This window comes from Diplodia corticola (assembly GCF_001883845.1).
Source record: "Diplodia corticola strain CBS 112549 chromosome Unknown scaffold89, whole genome shotgun sequence".
NCBI classification, from domain to species: Eukaryota; Fungi; Ascomycota; class Dothideomycetes; order Botryosphaeriales; family Botryosphaeriaceae; genus Diplodia; species Diplodia corticola.
In genome coordinates, this window is record NW_017971568.1 from 14,395 (window position 1) to 34,330 (window position 19,936).

General features: G+C 56.9%; 8 protein-coding genes across 8 annotated transcripts; 4 read left to right on the top strand and 4 right to left on the bottom strand.

The window, feature by feature from the left end:
• Positions 1 to 1,480: 1,480 nt before the first annotated feature.
• On the bottom strand, positions 1,481 to 1,891 carry BKCO1_890008 (phycobilisome linker polypeptide; the record flags this gene model as incomplete). Its single annotated transcript, XM_020279714.1, has 1 exon — positions 1,481 to 1,891. One exon carries the CDS (start codon positions 1,889 to 1,891, stop codon positions 1,481 to 1,483), a length of 411 nt encoding a protein of 136 aa, XP_020125426.1.
• A 1,830-nt stretch (positions 1,892 to 3,721) lies between these two features.
• On the top strand, positions 3,722 to 7,933 carry BKCO1_890009 (uncharacterized protein; the record flags this gene model as incomplete). The annotated part of the gene is made up of 4 exons (XM_020279715.1): positions 3,722 to 4,367; positions 4,416 to 4,787; positions 4,844 to 4,918; positions 4,977 to 7,933. 4 exons carry the CDS (start codon positions 3,722 to 3,724, stop codon positions 7,931 to 7,933), a joined length of 4,050 nt encoding a protein of 1,349 aa, XP_020125438.1.
• Positions 7,934 to 8,160: 227 nt separating this feature from the next.
• On the bottom strand, positions 8,161 to 10,754 carry BKCO1_8900010 (uncharacterized protein; the record flags this gene model as incomplete). The annotated part of the gene is made up of 2 exons (XM_020279688.1): positions 8,161 to 8,964; positions 9,024 to 10,754. 2 exons carry the CDS (start codon positions 10,752 to 10,754, stop codon positions 8,161 to 8,163), a joined length of 2,535 nt encoding a protein of 844 aa, XP_020125442.1.
• A 529-nt stretch (positions 10,755 to 11,283) lies between these two features.
• Positions 11,284 to 12,631, top strand: BKCO1_8900011 (enoyl-hydratase isomerase family protein; the record flags this gene model as incomplete). Its single annotated transcript, XM_020279689.1, has 3 exons — positions 11,284 to 11,393; positions 11,450 to 12,318; positions 12,522 to 12,631. The coding sequence occupies 3 exons, from the start codon at positions 11,284 to 11,286 to the stop codon at positions 12,629 to 12,631; spliced, it is 1,089 nt and encodes a 362-aa protein (XP_020125441.1).
• Positions 12,632 to 13,101: 470 nt separating this feature from the next.
• Positions 13,102 to 14,453, bottom strand: BKCO1_8900012 (guanine nucleotide-binding protein subunit beta-like protein; the record flags this gene model as incomplete). Its single annotated transcript, XM_020279690.1, has 5 exons — positions 13,102 to 13,134; positions 13,190 to 13,582; positions 13,783 to 14,100; positions 14,173 to 14,299; positions 14,374 to 14,453. 5 exons carry the CDS (start codon positions 14,451 to 14,453, stop codon positions 13,102 to 13,104), a joined length of 951 nt encoding a protein of 316 aa, XP_020125440.1.
• A 1,153-nt stretch (positions 14,454 to 15,606) lies between these two features.
• On the top strand, positions 15,607 to 16,067 carry BKCO1_8900013 (glutathione-dependent formaldehyde-activating protein; the record flags this gene model as incomplete). The annotated part of the gene is made up of 2 exons (XM_020279691.1): positions 15,607 to 15,672; positions 15,735 to 16,067. The coding sequence occupies 2 exons, from the start codon at positions 15,607 to 15,609 to the stop codon at positions 16,065 to 16,067; spliced, it is 399 nt and encodes a 132-aa protein (XP_020125439.1).
• Positions 16,068 to 16,295: 228 nt separating this feature from the next.
• Positions 16,296 to 16,576, bottom strand: BKCO1_8900014 (rna polymerase ii transcription factor b subunit 5; the record flags this gene model as incomplete). Its single annotated transcript, XM_020279692.1, has 2 exons — positions 16,296 to 16,346; positions 16,397 to 16,576. The coding sequence occupies 2 exons, from the start codon at positions 16,574 to 16,576 to the stop codon at positions 16,296 to 16,298; spliced, it is 231 nt and encodes a 76-aa protein (XP_020125452.1).
• A 963-nt stretch (positions 16,577 to 17,539) lies between these two features.
• BKCO1_8900015 (uncharacterized protein) lies at positions 17,540 to 18,316 on the top strand (the record flags this gene model as incomplete). Its single annotated transcript, XM_020279693.1, has 1 exon — positions 17,540 to 18,316. The coding sequence occupies one exon, from the start codon at positions 17,540 to 17,542 to the stop codon at positions 18,314 to 18,316; it is 777 nt and encodes a 258-aa protein (XP_020125451.1).
• Positions 18,317 to 19,936: the final 1,620 nt, after the last annotated feature.

Sequence of the window (19,936 nt, forward strand, 5' to 3'; positions counted from 1 at the left end):
TTCGAGTATTCCGTATAGCCCTCCTGCGGCGCCAATGTGCTCTCGTCTGTCCATTGGCTGCCTCTCGCGCGCGACCGCAAAAGCAATGCGCAGGAGGCCCCTCCGCCAGCCTCGCATCGGATTGACGCTGCTCCGCTGTTTTCGCTTTTTACTTAGCTCAGGAAGCATGTGTGTGCATATGCGTGCTGCGTGCTGACGACTCTGGTACCACGTGGATTGCTGTGGACGGGATATCCCCATGAGCTTCGGGGTCACTTTGCATCCTCAGCGCGCCGGCCTCACCAACTCCTACGGCGCGAGGATGAACGGGCGAGGTCTTGCCGTTTGGCTCCCATCAAGGAATTATATCGCCGTAGGTCGGTTCCATTTGTCACCTATGTGCAACGAGGATGCTAATCGGCATAGAGCGGGGAATTCCAAATCCAGATTCAGTTAGATTGGCGGGTGAAACCCATCACCATGTCTGAAGTCGTGCGAAGCGGGTATCTGCTGGGGGTGTTGGGGCCGCGTTACGCGGAGCTGAGAAGGTCCAAAAGCAGGCAGAAGGGCATGACGGGGAACTGGATCGAGCAATTGGGGCAGCACATGATGCGCTAGGCGCCCTAAAGAGTACACGATGCGGTGCCGGCTGGTGGACCCTGGTGTATGAAACTAGACATCCAGGCGGTTGGCAGGACCGAGAGCTGAGTACGCTGGAGGGTTGCTGATTGGTCCCCGCTAATGAGTGGTGACCTGTCATGTCTGTGATATTGCACAGGCGGTGTGAGGCTACGTAGTGCGTGTCAATCACTCCAGCCTGTACCGGCAGGAGAAAGGGTGGTGACCCGATAGTTCACATACAAGAAGCATTATTGGTGTTCACAAGTCACCATTATGAGAATTTAGAATATAAGAAAAAAGATAACGGCGGTTGATGATGTCAACAGCACTCAAGGCGGGCAGTCTATCGTCTGTTGATTGACGAATTCTCTCATGTGCTTCTTTGACAACTTGCCGAATTCTGGTTCAATCTTTTTCCATAGCGAGTGGTTGAAGTTTGCTTCCATGTCCCTTGTATCTGATCTCACATCCAACCCAGGCTTCTGTTTTCTTGGCCCTTTGGATGTTCTTCATGTTCTCGGTGATGCTGAAGGAAATGACGCGGATATATGGGTGGTGATAAGCAAACGATTCAAATTGGAAACTCTGCATCCATCCTTACGCGATGTCACATCGTCCATCTCAGCGTTATACTCATGACGCGCGCCAAATAGGGTCCTTGCCTCGGAACTGTGGGAAACCTGCGTAATCAAACGACGCAGGGAGTCCAGAATTTGCTCCAAGTTCGATAAAACTTTTGGTGTTGTATCGACAACCCATCCAGCACGGCTCGGATCAGCTCGGTGTGGAAATCAGGGACTCTGCATTCGATAGTCTTGGAGACATCGGTCTCAAAATTCAGAGCGAGCCTGTGCGCATTTAGTATAATGAATAAGAAGGTTCAATTGAGAGAGACTACGACACAGCATGGGGTTATCTTCACATGATGTGCGGCAGCCTTGGCGTGGTATGCAGTGCGGGCGGCGGAGGACTCTGAGCTCTCATCTTGCGGTACAGCGGGGTGGTTGGCGACGTTGGTCCACCATACGGTCGTTGCCCAAGCCAGGTAGTCTTCCACATCCTGCTTACTTCGTCGCAGTTTGGCCGTTCCGTCAACCTCCCGGTCGAGAAAGTTGACGAACCACATGGAGGGGGCAGTTTCAGCGTCTCGTGTGGCCTTTTTAACAAGTTCCATGTCGCCGAATACATCGTCGCTCGCGGTGCCAGATGAGACCGAGGAATTCACAAAGGGATTAATGTCGGGCTCAGTGTTGAGATCGGTAATTGTGCCAAGATCGAGGACTTCAGGCATTGTGGTGATATATGAAAGAAATGTCAAGACTTGTAATAGACGACGAAGGAGTTTAGCGATGAAGATGCTAGCAGCTTAACGGCTTTATATAGATTTGTACTGCGACACGCAAGCCCGGCTAATTCTGAATGCCGAACACGTGCGTGGTGCTAATATTGTGCACCCATCGGGGACATGGCGAATTATCAAGTGGTACATGACGGAAACCATGATCCTTGGCCAAGACACGCTATGCAAGGCTGTTCGATTTGCTGTAGCCCTTCCGCTGGTAAGAGGCACCGGTAATTCGGTCGAAGCCGGTATGCGATGGTCCGGAATAGCAGTCCATATTGATTGATGCTGACGAACAAGTGCTTCGCGTGATAACATTGTCCTTTGAGCATAAAGCCGACGATGATGGTGGAAGGATGGTCGCAGTTGGCAGGACTTTGTACATACGAGGCGGTCCTTCACGGTAAAATCTTGCAGGAGCAAGAGTTTAACAAGCAAGTCTTAGACTTAGGTGCGCGAAGGGCGCTTGTGCGGGGAGCCATGTTTGATTTCTACGAAGAGGACGAGGAACATGACGACAGACCGGTGGAAAGAGGGTAATATGGCCTCCTCATAGTACGTAGCGCTACCCAGTTCATCCAGCATCGTTTAACAGAGGTTATCACTGCACAATACAACAGCAACTCACCGTCGATGAATGTGCTGCGTGGGAACACTTCCGCATCAAGCGCTGCTGCCTGTACTGTGACCAGGGGCATATTGCGAGCACTGCACCATCGGGACGTAGAAACGGTAGGCAGTGTGCTGCTAAAAGTGCGTCCGCATGCTTCGGCTCCACATCTCACCCTGTATTGGTAGTAGGTAACCGCAAGATGACTCAAAGAGATTGTCTCCCGGCCCTCAACGGCCACGCAAGCGACTTGTCTCTTGTCGATCGCTGTGGGACACGTATCGGATCAGGCTTGTAGACTCGGAATTATCCAGTCCGACATACTGCTCCTGCGCAAGACGTAGGCCATGAGAATTCAGAATACCTTTGCAATCAAGAAGAGGAACCGGCGAGTGCATGTGGTTTCAACCAACGAAAATCTTGCTTCTGACGCTGAATCATCGTCCTCGCCTCGTGACCAGAGATTCGGGTCGCCGTTGCACCGCAGCCTAGCATGCCCCATAGCACACGCCCCATAACACTTAGCGACCGAATTCGAGCATTCGGCAGCGCTCGCGATGGCCGAGAAACGGCACGACCGTCCAGCGCAGTGGACACAGCCCGAAAGCGACCATAACACGTACGGATTCGGCCGGATCGACAGGCACGACGTTCTCTTTGCACTCCTGCAGGGGCCAAGCAGGACCGCGGCGGTGGATGCGGTGAGGACAATGCTTGACAGCTTCCCAGGCATCCGTATCGGCTTCCCGATATAGCTGTTATGGTGTAGAAGGCGGGAGCTTGGGGAGAAGAGAGCGCAGCCGATAAGGAGTAAAGTAAGCGCTTTCTGTAGGTAGGTACTGATTGGCCGCTTTCTCAGCTGCGCCCCCAAGTTCGAGCGACCACACCCGGGCCTAACGCCCAATAGCCCACCCCTGCTTCCGTTTCAGCAACTATCGGCAAAATGTCTATCAGTGCATACGTTACACAACCGTCTGTATGTAGCACCACTGGCAAGGCAGAAGCCAAATTTTAGAAACGGGCTGTGCGGCGATCATCCCGTGGGAGCTGAATGACCACCGTACGCCAGCGGTGAAATAATCCTTATCACCTCTCCCTGCCTGTCGCGCTTGGAGCGTGGTCGCCTCGCGTCTTCATTCTCCGCTTGCATTGATCCTTTGAGAGCCGCGATGGATGCTCGACCTACAAACGAGTATGAGCCTCTTCCGCCACAGGGAGGCCATGCCCGCTCCGTCGCTGCGGCAGGCAGCCACCACGCCTCGACGAGATCGTCTTTGTCATCTTCGAGCGGGGAATCCGAATATCTGACAGAAGTCGGCATGCTCCCCGACGGCTACTTTGGAAGCTTTGGAGTCAGCCCCGCTTCCAGCCTTGGAAGACGCTCGCAGGATATCCCGGGAGAGAATCAGCCTGGGCCTGATGATTATTCTCCTGTCTCAAGAGCTTCCGACGACCTCGATGACCCTGCGAGCGGCTTCCGTGATGACCGGAGATCACTGGAGGAGGCTCAAGGGGAGCAGTCTGCTGAGACTCTGGTCGAGAATGGGGCCAGCAAGGAACCGCAAGGCGATAACAACCTCGTCGCCATACGGTCCGGCCGAGAAGAGCTCGAAAAGGATGAAAGAATGTCGGTGGGAACGGCAAGACCCTGGACGCCATTCTATCTGCGGAGAATGGCTCTGCTCGGCTTCGCGCTTACCTACGTCGCGCTGTTGGTTGCACTCGTTGTATTGGGTGTTTTCGATCAGAAGAATCAAGGCCTGGCGAACTCAACATCAAGCAGGCACTATGCTTGGACTTATGGCCCTACTGCTGGTACACCTCCCGTAGCTATCTCCTCTTGCAATGTGCTAAACTAAACAGTGCTTACCGTCGTGGCCGCCTTCTGGGGCCAAGTCGAACATCGGACCAGGCAAATGATGCCGTGGGCCATTCTCAGAAAGGGCCCGACCCCAGCGGCCGACACCATGCTGATCGACTACATTGAGCCGGCACGACCAATCGCCTTGTACAAATCGCTCAAGAGCGCTCACTGGCCCGTGTCCATCACCATCGTCGGAACTCTACTTCTCCAGCTGTTGACCGTCACCTCCACTGGCCTCTTCCAACTACAGAGCGAAACGCTGAATCACACGGGTGTTGCTCTGCTCTACGGCCGTGACTTTGCTTCTGAACCATCAAACAACTTTGCCGTCGGTGCGGCGCCTGTGCTGTCCGCGATTGCCTTGAACAATGGTAAGCTGTCCTTGGCTGAATGTGGTCATCTTTGGCTGACGAGTAACCCATGTCAGGCAACCTTTCGTACCCGCCTGGCACTTCCGAAAAGCTCGCCTTTCCGGAATTGAGCCTTAAGCATGGGATATCAGGTATTACGAATAGCTCAGACGTACTATCAAGAGCCGCGCTGATTAAAAGTGATGGCAGGCGGTCAGAACCTCAGTATCTCCTCGACCGTTGACATTTTTCATGCCGAACTCGGCTGCGAAGTAGTCGACAGCCCTTACTGGAGCGACGATTGCTTCGGTGGTTCAAACTTCTACGGTGACTGCAAAAGCGCCAAGCCCAAAGTCAACCTCACCACTTCGTCGTGCCGGATCGAAAACCTCGAAACGGGGACTATTTCTGGCGCCTCGCAGTCAGGAATATACGGAGCTGCCGTTGAGGCCAACTGTACCGATTCGCCTTCGGACCACCGCCTTGTGATAGCTATGATCCGGTACGGAATCGGGAGGAATTACACCGGCGGGTTTTCAGGCGCTTCGAATTCGCAGCTTTCCATGGAGCCTGCACCCATCCTCGTCTGTCAGCCAAGTTATGCTATCGACGCTCAACACATAACCATGGACGAGGCTGGCTCGCTTGTCTCCGCTGCATCTCGGAATGCATCGACTGCCAGGGCAGCGGATCAACTTCCGATACCGCAATGGACTCTCGTGGAAGACATACTACAATCAGTCAGCAACGCGAGCAGTGCGGCAAGCGGGCCGGCGAACGAAATCCAGGACATCGGATCCAGCGGCTCAACAGCTCGCCCAATGCTGGACAAGTTCATGTATTGTCTGCTGGCCTTTAACCCCAGCAACATAACAGACTTGCTGGACATCCGACTTCTGCAGCAAGAGGCCGAGAGATTCTATAGCACTGTCGCCGCACAGATGGCGAAAGACTACCTGATGGTTCCCTCGGACAGGGAGGCATCCGGAGACGTCGCCGCGGATCAGCAGCGCCTCCGCATTCGAGGCTTGTCCTATTATCTCATGGAGGCCATCCTCGCCTCTCTGATCATCATGGCCGCTGCTCTCTACTTCTTGGCGCCGCGCAACGACGTCAGCCGGGATCCTGGATCGATTGGCGGCTTGACCGCAATAATGGCCGAAAGCCCGTCTTTCTGCGAGGCTCTGTCCCCATGTGGAAGAACGGGGCTTTCTTCTCTGTACGAGCGTCTCTCTAATTACCGAGCCTTAAGCACTATGCAAGCGTCTGAGGGAAAGCTTGAATTCCGAGTTGTCATGGTTCCTCAGGATTCGGCCACACCTGTCCAAGCCTCTGCCGAGGAGTCGGGGGAAGGCAAGATTCGCTGGTGGAAGCCTCTGGCCATGTCACGCATCACCAAGACCGGAGTCACGCTGTACTTGCTTCTTCTAGTGGCGGCTTTGGAGTCTACCTATCAGGCCTCGGTCAAGCACGACGGGCTCGCAAACGTAGAGACCGAGAGCTACGTCCGCTACACGTGGTCCTACATTCCCGCCCTGAGCATGTTTATCGCTCAGATTCTTGTCGGCATGATTGGAGACGTGTCGAAGATCTATGCCCCTTTTTATGAGCTTCGCCGCAAAGGTCCTGTTCCAGCCAAAGCACTCTTCAGCGACCCTCTGTCACAGCTCACCGTCCAGACCGTCATCAAGGCAATCCCCACCAAACAGTTCGCTCTATTGGCAACCGGTCTTTCCATGCTCCTGACACCGCTTCTGACCATCGTAGCCTCCGGCTTGTTTTCGCCCGAAACAACCAAGTATTCGATACCCGTCACAGCCAAGTTCGACGACGCCTTCAACCTCACCTCCGCCACAATCACCGCGCAAAGCTCCTTCGTCATCGGCCTCCTCCTCCAAAGCAACCTTTCCTACCCCGCCTGGACGCACGGCGAGCTCGCCGTCCCCCAACTACATCTCGACACCATCCAGCAGACCGGCCAACCACTCAATTCCTCCTACCCCTACTTCAACGGCTCCACCGTCGCCCTCACCGTCGCCGCCCCCCGCGCCTCCCTCAATTGCACCTACCTCCCACCCGGCCAAGTCTACGTCTACAACGACGACCTCTTCGCCAACACGCAAGCGTCAACCCCCACCCTCTCCGCCACCAACAGCGACTGCCTGGACCTCAACTCCCAAATCGAAGGCAACTACTCGCGGCCCTTCGGCTGGACGTCGTCAGTCATCGGCTCGTGCGGCTACATCCGCGGCGTCTACGGCCCCTCCGCAACCGACAACAGCACCGCGCAGGGCTTCTACTGCACGCCCACAATCGAGCAGGTCCGGGTCAACCTCACGCTGCAGCTCCCGTCGTACGACATCATCTCCGCCACCGCGCTCGAGGACGACGACGACGACGCCACCACCACCCCCACCCCATACGCCACGTCCGAGTGGGACTGGAGCAACTTCGACCTCTCGGCCATCCTGCCCGGCGCTGGATACACGAGCAACAGCAGCACCACCACCACCACCTCCACCACCCCCCTCGCCGACCCCGACCCCGACCCCGACCCCAACCTCGACCTCGACCCCGTCTTCCAAGCCATCCTCTCCACCTCCACCTCCCCCACCACCCTCACCCCCACCACCCTCTTCGACCCAGCCTCCTTCGCCGCCCTCGCCGCCTCCCTCCAACACATCTTCCGCCTCGCCTTCGCCCAAGTCATCAACCTCGAGTTCCGCGTCCCCGTCTCCGACGTAGACCTTTCATCAACATCGACAACAACAACAACCCTCAACGCCACCCTGACCAACCCCGACCGCCTCCTCCGCCTCAAGCAGTCCGCAGTGTCCACGCGCGTCCTCGAGGCGTTGCTGGGCGCCATCGCCGCGTGCCTGCTCGCGTCGTTTGCGCTGATGCGGGACGCGCGGCGGGTGGTGCCGGCGGCTGGGGTTGGGGAGGGGAGTCCGTGCAGCGTCGGGGCGGTGGGGGGGTTGGTTGCGGGGTCGAGGATGGTGAGGGCTTGGGGGAAGGAGAGAGGGGTGGTAGGAAAGGAGGGGGAGGGGGAGGGGGAGGGGGAGGGGTTTAGTATGGGGTTTTGGGAGGAAGACGAGGAGGGGGAGGGAGAAGGGATGAGGAGGAGGCGGTTTGGGATAGATTGTGGGAGGGCGGCGTGGGATTGAATTGGGATATAACGAAGTATGTTCAGACAGATTGTCCTCACGAAGAAAAGAAGAAAAACTTAAAAAACCTCCCATAAGTATATACCTTACGAATCTACCAACGGACCGTCTTCTCTCGAATACCATGCTACCACATTTACACACTTTTTCCTCCCCCCTCTTCCCCTCCCCTCACGCATAAACCCCTCACGAACCCAACCCATTCCATCCTCCCTCACCTCCCTCCCTCACCTCCCCCCCTCCCCAGAACCACCACCACCATCCCCACCCATCCGATCCCTCACCCACTCCACCCAAACCCCCAAATCCCCACACAACTCCAGCGCCCTCCCCATCCTCCCCAACACCCTCATCCGCCCCGCCTCATCCTCCTGCTCCCTCTTCCTCGCCTCCTCCTCTCCCCCCTTCTCCGCCCTCTCTCCGCCCTCCCCTCCCTTCATCTTATCGCCGCCACCACCAACCTGCCCCAACAACTCCGGCAACAAATCCTGCGCCACAATCGCCACATCCGCATTCGGCAGCACGCTCGCCGCAAGCGTCACCGTCGGTGGCGGCGGCGGCGGCGGCATCGACGCATCGAACGGCGATGACGACGACGACGCTTTCTTATCCGAGTTGCTGCTGCCGTCGCCGAAGAGGTCCGCGTCCGTGCCGCTCATGGCCGTGTCAATTTCGTCCGGGAAGGTGGCGGCGACGTTGGCGTCTGTGGGCGGCGGCTGCGCGAAGGAGAGGCCGTCGAGGAGGTCTTCGAGGGTTTCGATGGGCTTGCTGGATGAGGGGTGGTGGCCGTTGCCGTTGCCGTTGCCGGATGAGGGGCGGGGGTAGGCGACGGCGAGGATGGGGGACGAGGTGCCGGATTGGTCGATGCCGGTGAGGGAGATGCTCATGGGGAGGATGGATGGGAGGGCGGAGGGGTTTTCGGGAGGGGGGGTGGGGATGGTGGTGCTGGTCTGGGTGAGTTGTTTGGGCGGTGGGGGTGGTTGGAGGGCGGATTGGATGAGGGTGCTGAGGTGGGCGTATTGGCGGAGGACCTGCGCGAGGTTTTAGTTTCTTCTATCTTCAAAGGGGGGTCGATGGAGATGTCGCTTACCGGAAGTACTTGGATGAGTTGCCGGGGGTGGTCGAAAGGTATCTCATCCAAAATGCAGGCGACCTCGGTCTTGTGCACGTAAAGGGTTGCCTCGTGCCGTCTGTCCTCTTCCTTGCCATTCTTGTCTACCACAAAGACGTTTCGAACATTGTGGTACTCTTTCGCAATGTCCGTAGGCATTCCCGCTGTTGGCTCGTCATCTGGCTTCAACACCAGTGCTTCCAGAGAAGTTGCCCACTTCAGTGACTCTTGATTCATTTGGACGTTGACAGAAGCGAGGATGTTTTGCGCCGTGTTTAGAGGAACCACCAGAGGAGGATTCAGCTTGGCGACGAAGCGCACATTCGGAAGCTTGCCAATGCTATTGCCATCAAGTGCCATAGGGTCATTTTGTGCGACTTCTGATCCACCGGCGTACGTCGGGGGAGGATCCAACCAGTCGATTGTTGGTGAACCGAAAAGATCATTGGGATCTGAAGGCTTTTCTACCACGTCTGATATCCAGGCGTCGCTGACTCGTATTGACGGATAGAGCTGTGCTGGGGAGGACTCGCATTCGATCGTCAGTGAGAATATCTTATTCGCACTCTCATCATACTGCTCGCTTTCGTCGTCAACATCCATGCTTGTATCTTCGCCTCCCGTCTCCTTCTTCTCCAGTCTCTGAAAGACCAGCCTCCTCTCCATCCAGTATTCCAACGACAATCCCACTGCCGAATTGGCGTTCATCCTTGGCCTTCCGCTCTTCTTGCAGAGAACCTCCCTCGCTGCTTTCTGATGAGCATGTGGCTTTGAGACATCGAACAAATGCATGGCAGCCTTCCTCTCATGTTCGAACAGCTTCTGCAAGCTGTTGTACACACCCGTGACGGCCTCGAAGCAGCTGACCTCGGGCTTCGCTTCCTTGAAGATGCTCAAATGGTCCAGCCTCGCCAGCTTCTCCAGATTCTTCGCGAACCGGTCAAGCGAGAGATTGATGCTCGCCTCGCCCGGACTCGGCACCAGGTCCGCCTTGAACACCTTCGCCGCCGACGCCGAATGCTTCTGCACGCTCTCGGACAAGTCGCCAAACTGCAGCGTCACGCCATCGACGACGTTGTCGCGAAAGGCAATGTCCAGCATGAAGCTGGTGTGCGCGAGCAACAGCTGCTGCTCGCCGTGCGAGTCGGACATGACCTCGCTCGACAATCCCAGCTGCTTGGCCAGCCGCTCCATGCCCTCGCGGCTGACGCGGCCGGGGCGCGCCCCCAGCGTCGCGATGATGCCCTCCAGCCGCTTGCGCTGCTCCGTGTCGTCCGGCCGGCCGCCCATCGACGACGTCAGCCCCATGCCCAGCCCCAGCCCGCTCATGCCGCTCATGCTGATGCCCATGCCCACCCCGCCCTCCAGCCCCGCCAGCGCGTTGAGCCCCAGGTTGAGCGCGCCCGGTGAGTCGAAGCCGATGGTGCCGCTGCCGCTGCCGCTGCCGCCGCCCCCGGCCGCCGGTGAGCTGCCGAGCAGCGTTTTGGAGTGGTTCTGGCCCGCCGACGCCGCCATGGCCGAGCTGGATGCTCCGGATGTGGTGTTGAAGGGCGACTTGCCGGCTTGCTGGGTACTGCGCTGGGCGGCGGGCGAGGGGACGCTGCGAGGGGCGGGCGACGAGAAAGTACCGAGGTGTTGTTGCGACGGTGTCCCGGCGGCGTTGGATGCTTGCGGCTGGTGTCGCGCTGGGTGGTTCGTTGGGGTCGACATGACGGTTTCGTGGTGGCTCAGGCGTGCTCAGCTGCGGAAGAGCTTTGGCAGAGGTGAAGGCGCGCTGGTGAAGTCAGGGTTCACGTCATGTACTGAGCTCGTGTCGCGGATAGGCTGCCAGGAAGCGAATGAAACGGTCGGTACGGACGGTGCTTGAAAACAATTGCACAGCTGAAGCTTCGGTAAGGACGACAAAGGAGTGTTTCAATTGCTCGAGGGATTTGGAGAGCGAGAGGCGTCGGTCGCAAACACGCGACAGCAGGGCTGCGGGGAGAAGCTCGACGATGGCAACGCGGCAGTAGCTGTGGCGGGTCCGGGTCTGTGGCTGGTGTTTGACAAGACGGCAAACGTGGCTGGGTACCTTTGCGGGCGGTGTGGCTTGCCAGTTGCCGAGGCATGTGAGCAGCCAAGCCCGGCTGTTCGTCTCCTCTCGACTCTTACAACAGCTTCCTTCGTCTTACACCAACTTCCCGCCTGTTCTTGTCTGTTTTTGTGTCGGGACCGAATCTGTCTAGTTTCACACGCAAACATGTCTGCCGAAGAGTACAAGTATGAATACTTCAACGTCACATTCCCCAGGGAATATGTTGCCCACGTAGAGATCAACCGCCCCGAGAAGCTGAATGCCTTCGTCGAGCAGTACGTATTCTATCAAGCTTCCCCTTCTGAACTTTCATAGTCTCTCAATACCTCAGCTTTCCTCTACAACAATCCATCTGCACCCCAGCCGTCAAGGATAAGAAAAATGAAATCCCTCTCACCACACCAACTCCACTCCACACCATCCGTCCAAACCCCCAGAACCGCGCTGTCAAAAGACTCCCCCAAGAAAAAAGAAAAAGCCCTCACAACCTAACCACCTCCCCCGCCCCTCCCAGAATGTGGCTCAACCTCTCCACAATCATAACGCGGCTCTCCACCTCCCCCAACGTCCGCTGCATCCTCCTCACAGGCGCCGGCCCGCGCGCCTTCACCGCCGGCCTCGACGTACAAGCGGCCTCCACCTCGGGCGTGCTCGCCACGTCCCAAGCCCCGCTCGACGTACAAGCGGCCTCCACCTCGGGCGTGCTCGCCACGTCCCAAGCCCCGCTCGACGCCGCGCGCAAAGCCCTCCACAACATCCACCACATCACGACCTTCCAAGCGTGCGTGTCGACGCTCGAGACGTGCCCGAAACCCACCATCGCCGTCCTGCACGGCATCTGCTACGGGCTCGCCATCGACCTCTCCCTCGCGTGCGACGTGCGCCTGTGCGCCGCCGACGCCGCCTTCGCCGTCAAGGAGGTCGACATCGGCATCGCGGCCGACATCGGCACGCTGACGCGCCTGCCCAAGGCCGTGGGCAACGCGTCGTGGGCAAAGGACGTGGCGCTGACGGCCCGCGTCTTCGGCGCCGACGAGGCGCTGCGCGAGGGCTTCGTGAGCGGCGTGTACCGCGGCGGCAAGGAGGAGGCGGTGGCGGCCGGGCTGGAGAAGGCGGCGCTGATCGCGAGTAAGAGCCCCGTCGCCGTGGTGGGGACCAAGGAGTTGTTGAATTACAGTCGCGATCATACCGTCGAGGAGGGTGAGTTTGTTTTGGTGTTTTTCTTTTTTCTTCGTTGCCCCCGTTTATTGCTTTTTTTTTTGGTTTTTGACCGGCCGCTTGTTCTCTCTTTTCGAGAGATACGTGATAGGATTCGATGTCTCTTTTTTTGGTACTGTCGGGAAGTCCGGAGCGGTTGTGCATAGCTTTTAAGTCAAAAGGTTGAAGCTGACAAGGATATTTAGGTCTTCGATATACCGCTGTCTGGAATGGCGCCATGCTCCAAACGGACGATATCAAGGATGCGTTGATGTCGGGCTTGAAGAAAACAAAGCCGAAGTTCGCAAAGTTGTGATTGGTCCTTCTGGAGACGATTACCATGACCCTAGCCAGATGCTCTAGTTATTGTAATTGATATGAGGAATTGAAAATGTGGACTTACTAAACGTTGCAACGGAACCCATTGCGAATAAGTTAAATTGGAGCATAAGAACAGCTATGCATTGCCGTAACTCAACTGTGTTTCTTGTCCCTGTCAGACCAATATTCGGCACCAATATGGCGTTCAGAAGTTACCTCGTATGGCAAGCAAATTCGCCAGATCGTCACCATATCATCGAGAGGTCAAGTATGTGTCTGTGGAATGCTTGATGATTACAATCCCATGCATTGAAATTTTTTGGATTTCTCTCAGAGCGCCGTGGAAGTACAATGCCCATGAAATGTGTGAGGTAAAAAAGCCCGTTACCTCACGGTCGCCCTTATCGTATCCATCATGCCATAAAGAGCATGTTCCTTCGCACCCACCAACAGAAATCACCAAACTTAAGCCCTGCTCATAACGCCCCAAGCACGGATCTAAAAATGAAGGATTAGCGAGAGACTCCATCGCACGCGGCATCATTGTACGGACCTTGTTGTCGGTGTAACCAGCGAACAGAGTCTGGCCGTCCGCAGACCAGGCAAGGGAGATACACTCGGGCTCCCTGCTCTTCTTGCCAACCTCGACGTACTCGGGCTTGAGCTCATCAACCTTGCTCTTCTTCTCGAGGTCAAAGATGATGATGCTGCTGGCAGTGGCAGCGCACAGCCAGTAGCGGTTGGGAGAGAAGACGAGGGCGTGGATCTCGTCACCGGCGGTGAGAGAGTACAGGTGCTTGGACTCGTTCAGGTCCCAGAGCATGGTGGTACCGTCCTTGCCACCGGAGGCGCAGAGAGAGCCATCGGGGGAGATGGTGACGGTGTTGATGTAACCGGTGTGGCCGATGTGGTCGGTCTGGATGCGGCAAGAGGCGAGCTCCCAAACCTAAGTGCTTTTGTCAGCTCCTGCGCACATTTGGCTAGTTTTTTTCTGAGCTGGAAAAAGCGGAGAAAGGGGTGTTGGATCAGTGCAATGGTGAATGTTTGTCTCATCGCCGTGAGGCTCTGAAGTAGCAAATACTTTTGAAAATGCGTAGCATCATTCGAAAGCCCGAGAATGGAGAGTGCCGGAAGAATTGTACCCACCTTGACGAACTTGTCCCAGCCAGCGGAGACGATGACGGGGTTCTGGGGGTTGGGGGAGAACCTGACGCAGGAGACCCACTCGGTGTGGCCCTTGTCGGTGATGGTGTACTTGCAGTCACCGAGGGTGTTCCAGAGCTTGATGGTCCTGTCGCGCGAGCCGGAGACGATCTGACGGTTGTCGGCGGAGAAGGAGACGGAGAGAACGTCGTTGGTGTGGCCGACGAAGCGGCGGGTGGTCACACCGGTGGAGAGCTCCCACAGGCGGAGGGTCTTGTCCCAGGACGAGGAAAGAGCGTAGGCGCCGTCGGAGGAGATGACCTGCAGCAGCACGAGTTAGCGCCAATTTTCGTCGGTGTTTTGTGGTGTTCGCGGGGCGCGCTGGGCACGTACGCAGTCCGAGACGATGTGGGAGTGACCAGTCAGGCTGCGCTTGGGGTAGCCGTAGGCCTGCTCATCGCGGGTAAGGTTCCAGATGATGAGGGACTTGTCGCGGGAACCCGACAGGAGCATGTTCGGGCTGTGCAGCAGCGAATTAGCCTTTCATCCTCCTCTGCGCATTTTGGCGCGCTGGCGCAGCCGCTCCAGACTCACTTCTCGAGGGAGGTGGCCAGCGAAGTGACCCAGCCGTTGTGGCCCTCAAGGGTGCCCCGCAGCACAAGTTGTTCGGCCATGGTGTCTGTTGGTGGTGGGATTGTCGAGGTTCGCTGCAGGTGGTGTCGAGCTCCGCGATAAATGATCTGAAGTTGTCGAGCGTGTGTGCTGACGCTTGGACGCGAGTTTCGCTAGCGGAGCCAATCACAGCCCGTCCCGCGAGGCTCGTTCGGGTAGGGTTGAAATCTGGGCGGAGCTGGCGCACTTCTAGAAAGTCCCGGGCTCTGCTGCACTTTCTGGATGCCAGTGCAGGCTCTGCTATCGCGTAGGTACCTGTTGCTGCCGCGCGCGACGCGTCCAGCGTCACCTGCAGCTTGATGAGCGCGTTGCACATGCTACGGAAAAAAACCACCTGATCCCCGCAATCTAGTCGCAATTCCAGCAGGTTCATCCGACAGTCCCATTCCTCATCATTTCCTATAGCGAAGATCAAGGCCTCTCCTCTGTGTAAATGTCTTGATCTAGCAACGCATTCCACAGCTGTATCAGGGCATCGAAGCGTAGACTTTGCTTTCTTACATAAGCGGGGTGATGGATCTCTACTAAGGCTGATGCTAGAAGGATCAATTCTTCTGAAGCCACCGCCTCATCTGTGCGCTGCGCATACGGCTGTCAAATGCTCATGTTGTTAGCTAGACATCCAATGGCGTTCAAGATGTCAGCCGTACGGACTGCAAGTCTTGATTGGTTGCTTTTCCGAAAATTGAACTACCATAAATGGAAAGGCACCAACCCATACTCTGCATAGTCGTTGCGTATGAATGCGAGTCTCGATCATTCAGAAGCGTCAGCAACGGCTTGTTCGCGGTCAATTGCGCCGGTCCTGTACGTTCCAGCCATGGCGTTCCGTATCCAACGTTGTTCCCCGCATTTCGCTGGTGCTGGGCCTCGGTCATCTCCAACCACGTCCGAGATCACCGTGGACAAGCACCATGCCAAAGACGCCGGTTGCATGATATGTAATCAAGAACCTGCTAGGCAACAGAGCCGACTGCGAAGAGTCATGGGCGGCTTGCCGTGGCACGAGCCCAGCTAACTGCAGTTGCGCTTCCAAATAAGCGGGGCTGTCCATCTATAAAGAACGGAAACTGCTGACCCCCGCTTCGGCACGCAATCTCAAATACCGTCCTAGCACCGCAGCTCTTCGCCACAGCCCCATATCGATTCGGAATCATGACTACCGGCAGCTGCTTCTGCGGGAACATCAAAATCTCGTACTCGGGCGAGCCGGCTAACCAGGTTGGTTGCGAATGATCCATAATCCCGCCCGGCAGAAGATGGCTGCTCACACACCTATCCAGGCTACCTGTCACTGCCTCGATTGCCGCAAGATCAGCGGGAGCACCTACAGCACCAACCTCATTGTGTCCGAAGACGGGTTCAAAGTCACCCAAGGCACTACCAAAACCATCAGCAAAACAGGTGACAGCGGAAACACCATCACCAGCCACTTCTGCGGCGATTGCGGGACAACCCTGTATCGCGAGACCGGGCTGTTCGCGGGCTCCAAGATTGTCAAGGCGGGTGTCCTCGACGACTATGACGCGCTCAACAAGGCCAAGCCGGCTCTTGAGCTGTACACTAAGCACCGTGTGAATTGGGTGCCCGAAACGGCCGGCGCTCAGCAGACCTAGATCAGGCAACTAGTCTTGGATTTGCTTTCGTGGCGCAGAGTGGAAGAACAAGCTTGATGCTGGTGGGTGTTGGGTGTTGCATGGCGGTTAGATCTGAACCAATGACGATTCCTTCGTTTGAGCCTCCTATCCCTCAAATTTCCCAATAGATGCTGGACACGTGCAGTGAAGTGCTGTCTAATCCAGCCGTCTGCCTTTCTCGTCCGCTCAGATATGCTGCACAGCTCCTTAGTCGATGTTCGCAGCTTCGGGGGGCATTCCAACAGCGTCTTTCAACACCTGTGGCTTGTCAGCAACAAAAGCCACGTCGTCAACGCCAACACACGTACATCATTCAGCCTGCGCTTCAGTTCGCGGAGCTTCTCGGCCTTGATGACGAGCGTCTCATCGTCGAGATCTTCGATGATGAAGTCGTTCAGCTCGGAATCGATCTTGACGATGATGGTTTTGATCGACTCATCGCACTGGACGAGGATGCCTTCAAAGCCTCCACATGAGCACCACGCCATACAGAGGTTGACGCATCGCGGGGAAATGCCATCCACGACGCAGGGGCATCTTGCTCACCTCTCAGAGCTCTAGGCATCGTGGGCAGAGCGACCGGCCGGGAAACAGGCTAAAGTCAACGACGGTGAGGATTGCTGCAGCCGGTCAGGGAGGCTGGATGGCTGTAGGCTGTCCCGTAGGGGCAAGATCGGAGACGATGCGGAGCGAGAGGAGCAAAGTGTGGGTACCTGACGGCAGCTGCAGGCGGAGGGTTGGCGCGGGCGCAGGGCAGGCTGACAAGGGCAGGCGACGTCTCACGCGACGGCTTTGTCCAGTCGGCTGGCAGTCTTTGCAACAGGCGCACGGGTCGAGGCCTGGTAATGGTGGAACAGGCGACGTGAGCAAAGTGTGGAAGCCGATGCGCGCAGGTACCAGCGCCGGAGGGCAAGGCTGACGGTAAGCTTAACCACCCATCTGACAGAAGGCCGCCGCGCCATGCTTGTGCGACTTCAGCCACAGCAATTGCGTCAAAGGACGACGCGCGGTGAGCGAGTGCTGCCCGGCGCAATCTCTCCACATCCCAGCCAACAAAAACCTGCACGCCGACGATCCAAATCCAAACGCAAAAGCCGCGTCACAGGCTCGCGGAATCTCAAATAACATGCGCGCATGCGCCCATTCCACGCTGGAACCCGCGACAAATGCGAGCTCTGATGTGAGCAGGCTAACGACCAGCGCGCCGCGAGCCACATCCTCCTTCGGCACCAGACCTGCAGGCACCCCAGGACCTTTCCTTGCCTTCCGCAGCGATCCGCCCTCTATTATTCTGGGTCGCCTTGTCTCACCTTTATCACCGCAGCCGCCCAGCCGCTTTCTCTCCATTAACCACCCATTTCCACACCTCGACGTCGACGCATTCTTCTCCACGCAATTGAAGCTTCTCGGCAATACTACACCACTCGCGCCACCGCGGCTACCATGACAGCATGAATGCCAACACCCTCCGCCCGCCGAGCTGCTGCCGTTACAGCAGCAGCAGCAGTCCGCTGTCCCAGCTGTCGACCTCGACCACCTCGCCCCTCTTCCTCTGGCTCCTCTTCGCACCCGCCGCTCACGCGCAGGGCACAAATCCCAGCCCCGGCAGCGGCGCCGGCGATGACGACCCCAGCAACGACACCTCGGATTCATCGCTGAGCAGCAACGGCATGCTCAACCTCTACTTCCTCTTCATCGCCATCGCCGTCATCCTGCTCATCGTCGCGCTCCTCCTCCTCCATCGCCGCAAGAAGCGCAGAAAGGCCATGATGCGCAACGGCGGCCAATCCGCGCTGGCACAGGACATCAACGGCGCGCAAAACAACTCCCGCTGGAACGGTCGCTGGATGATGGGCGGAGGAGGGCCGCCACGCACACCGGAAGAAGGGCTCAACGAGCGTGGCGAGGCACCTCCGCCGTACCACCAGCCGCCGGGCGGGCCGCCGCAGTCGGCCTACACTGCTCCCCCCGGCGGACACTATGCGCCTGCTGGTGCGCCCGTAGTGGCGATGCCGCCAATGCCGCCACCGCCCGCGGCGGGCTGGCAGAGCGAGGCGGGCTTGACGATCCCGATGCGCACGCTGTCGCGCGACTCGCAAGGAAACAAGCCGCCGGACTACCAAGACACGTTGACGGGACCACCGGGCGCCGGCGGCGATGGTAACAGCTCGACAGGCAATCTGCTCAGGAACGATGGTCAGATCAACCAAGGCGGAACCCACCGCTGAACACACACCCTCGCGACAAAGACAACAATCAAGGGCGTTTCGAGATTGTGGGCGCATCACGCGGCGAAACGGCTGTCGTCGTTGCTCGATGACGCGCGCTATGGTACTTTAACCACGTCAACGCACGTTATCTCCGAACCAAAACTCCCACGCTTGGACCCCGCACCGTGCACTTTACGCATTGAGGATGGACATCTGCCGCCTTGGGCAGGTCAGGTCACGAACGAGCCCTCCAGCTCAATAAGACTGCACGGCAGTCCTGAGAACAGTGCTGGTTGAAGACCGGGCTACAGCTACAGCCCACGTAACAGCCTCGGGCTGTTGATCCAACATTCGCACATCCCGAGCGTATCACTTTTCTTCTTACAGATGTCCATCTCGAGAGTTTTCTACTCCCTTCCAGTCATCTCCGGCATGCGTTCGCCGACGCATTGTCCAGGAACTGGCAGATGAACACTTTGCACATAGATCACAAAGGAGATCAAGTTCACACCCACAACCCTGGTGCGAATCCAGTATGCGATTATTTACCACGGCACGGATGAACGAAGACCATCAAACGCTAGAACAGCGATACAAGAGCAGGGCTCTTTTCATCAGCGGCGCAGAAGGCACCGCTCGGCGAGAATTACTGGGCGCCAGGGTTGAATGCGAGGGCTTCACCCACGCGCTACATGCCAAAACTTTTACGTTTCCGAGTTTGCACATTAGTATTGCATAGATGAATGTATCAATTACCTCTTGGAATCTCTCATCGAAAAAGAAAAAAAAATCTGTTATCTTTGCGCCCCGCTTGAGTCTGGCCATGTGCCGCGCCGCAACACATGTGCCTCCCGTTATCTATCATCACGAACCCTGGTTACGCCTCACTAAACGAGGGCTTTTGCAATCTAAACCACACGCAGCACACCCCGCCGGAGATAGCCGGCTTACGAGCCGCATCCAATCGTCTCACTCTGCAGCAACGCACAGTGAACTCGTTTCTTTTTCTGTTCCTCCTCGTCATCTTTGGGTGTGGTAGAAATCCCCTGCATTTTCGGAGATACTCATCAGTCACAAGAAACGAATCTTATCATCCGTATGAGGTTTTAGACAAAGGAAGACAGCACAGTGTGCTACTCAAGATTTCAGCCCGGAGATATTTCACACCACTTATGGATATATTAGTCCTATCTGGACGCTTACGCACACTCGCAACCCACCATGTCTGTACGATGACTTCCGACGCCAATGCAGGAGGGTTGGAAGTTTCTATAGCCCATAATAATGGTCAAAACGACAGCAAATCAAGTGCACAAAAGAATAACGGCGGCCCATAAGCGCGAAAAACAAGCACCGAAAAACTAAAGGGAGAAGGAAGACCGAGATACAAGAATAGAGGTAACGAATGAACAAGAAGGAATAGAAGATAACAAGACCTCGCAAACAAGGTATACGCCAAAAGAGTCCAATCCAGACCGTTCTCTTGCGCACCTTTTCCCTGTTCCTCCCGCTTCCTCACATCAGCCGTAGGGAACAAATAGCAAAATGGAACGCAACTTATCCACACTCAAATCATCACTATCAGTGATACACACCAACCCAATACACTACTAGCCTAGCGGATACTCCGCAGTCACG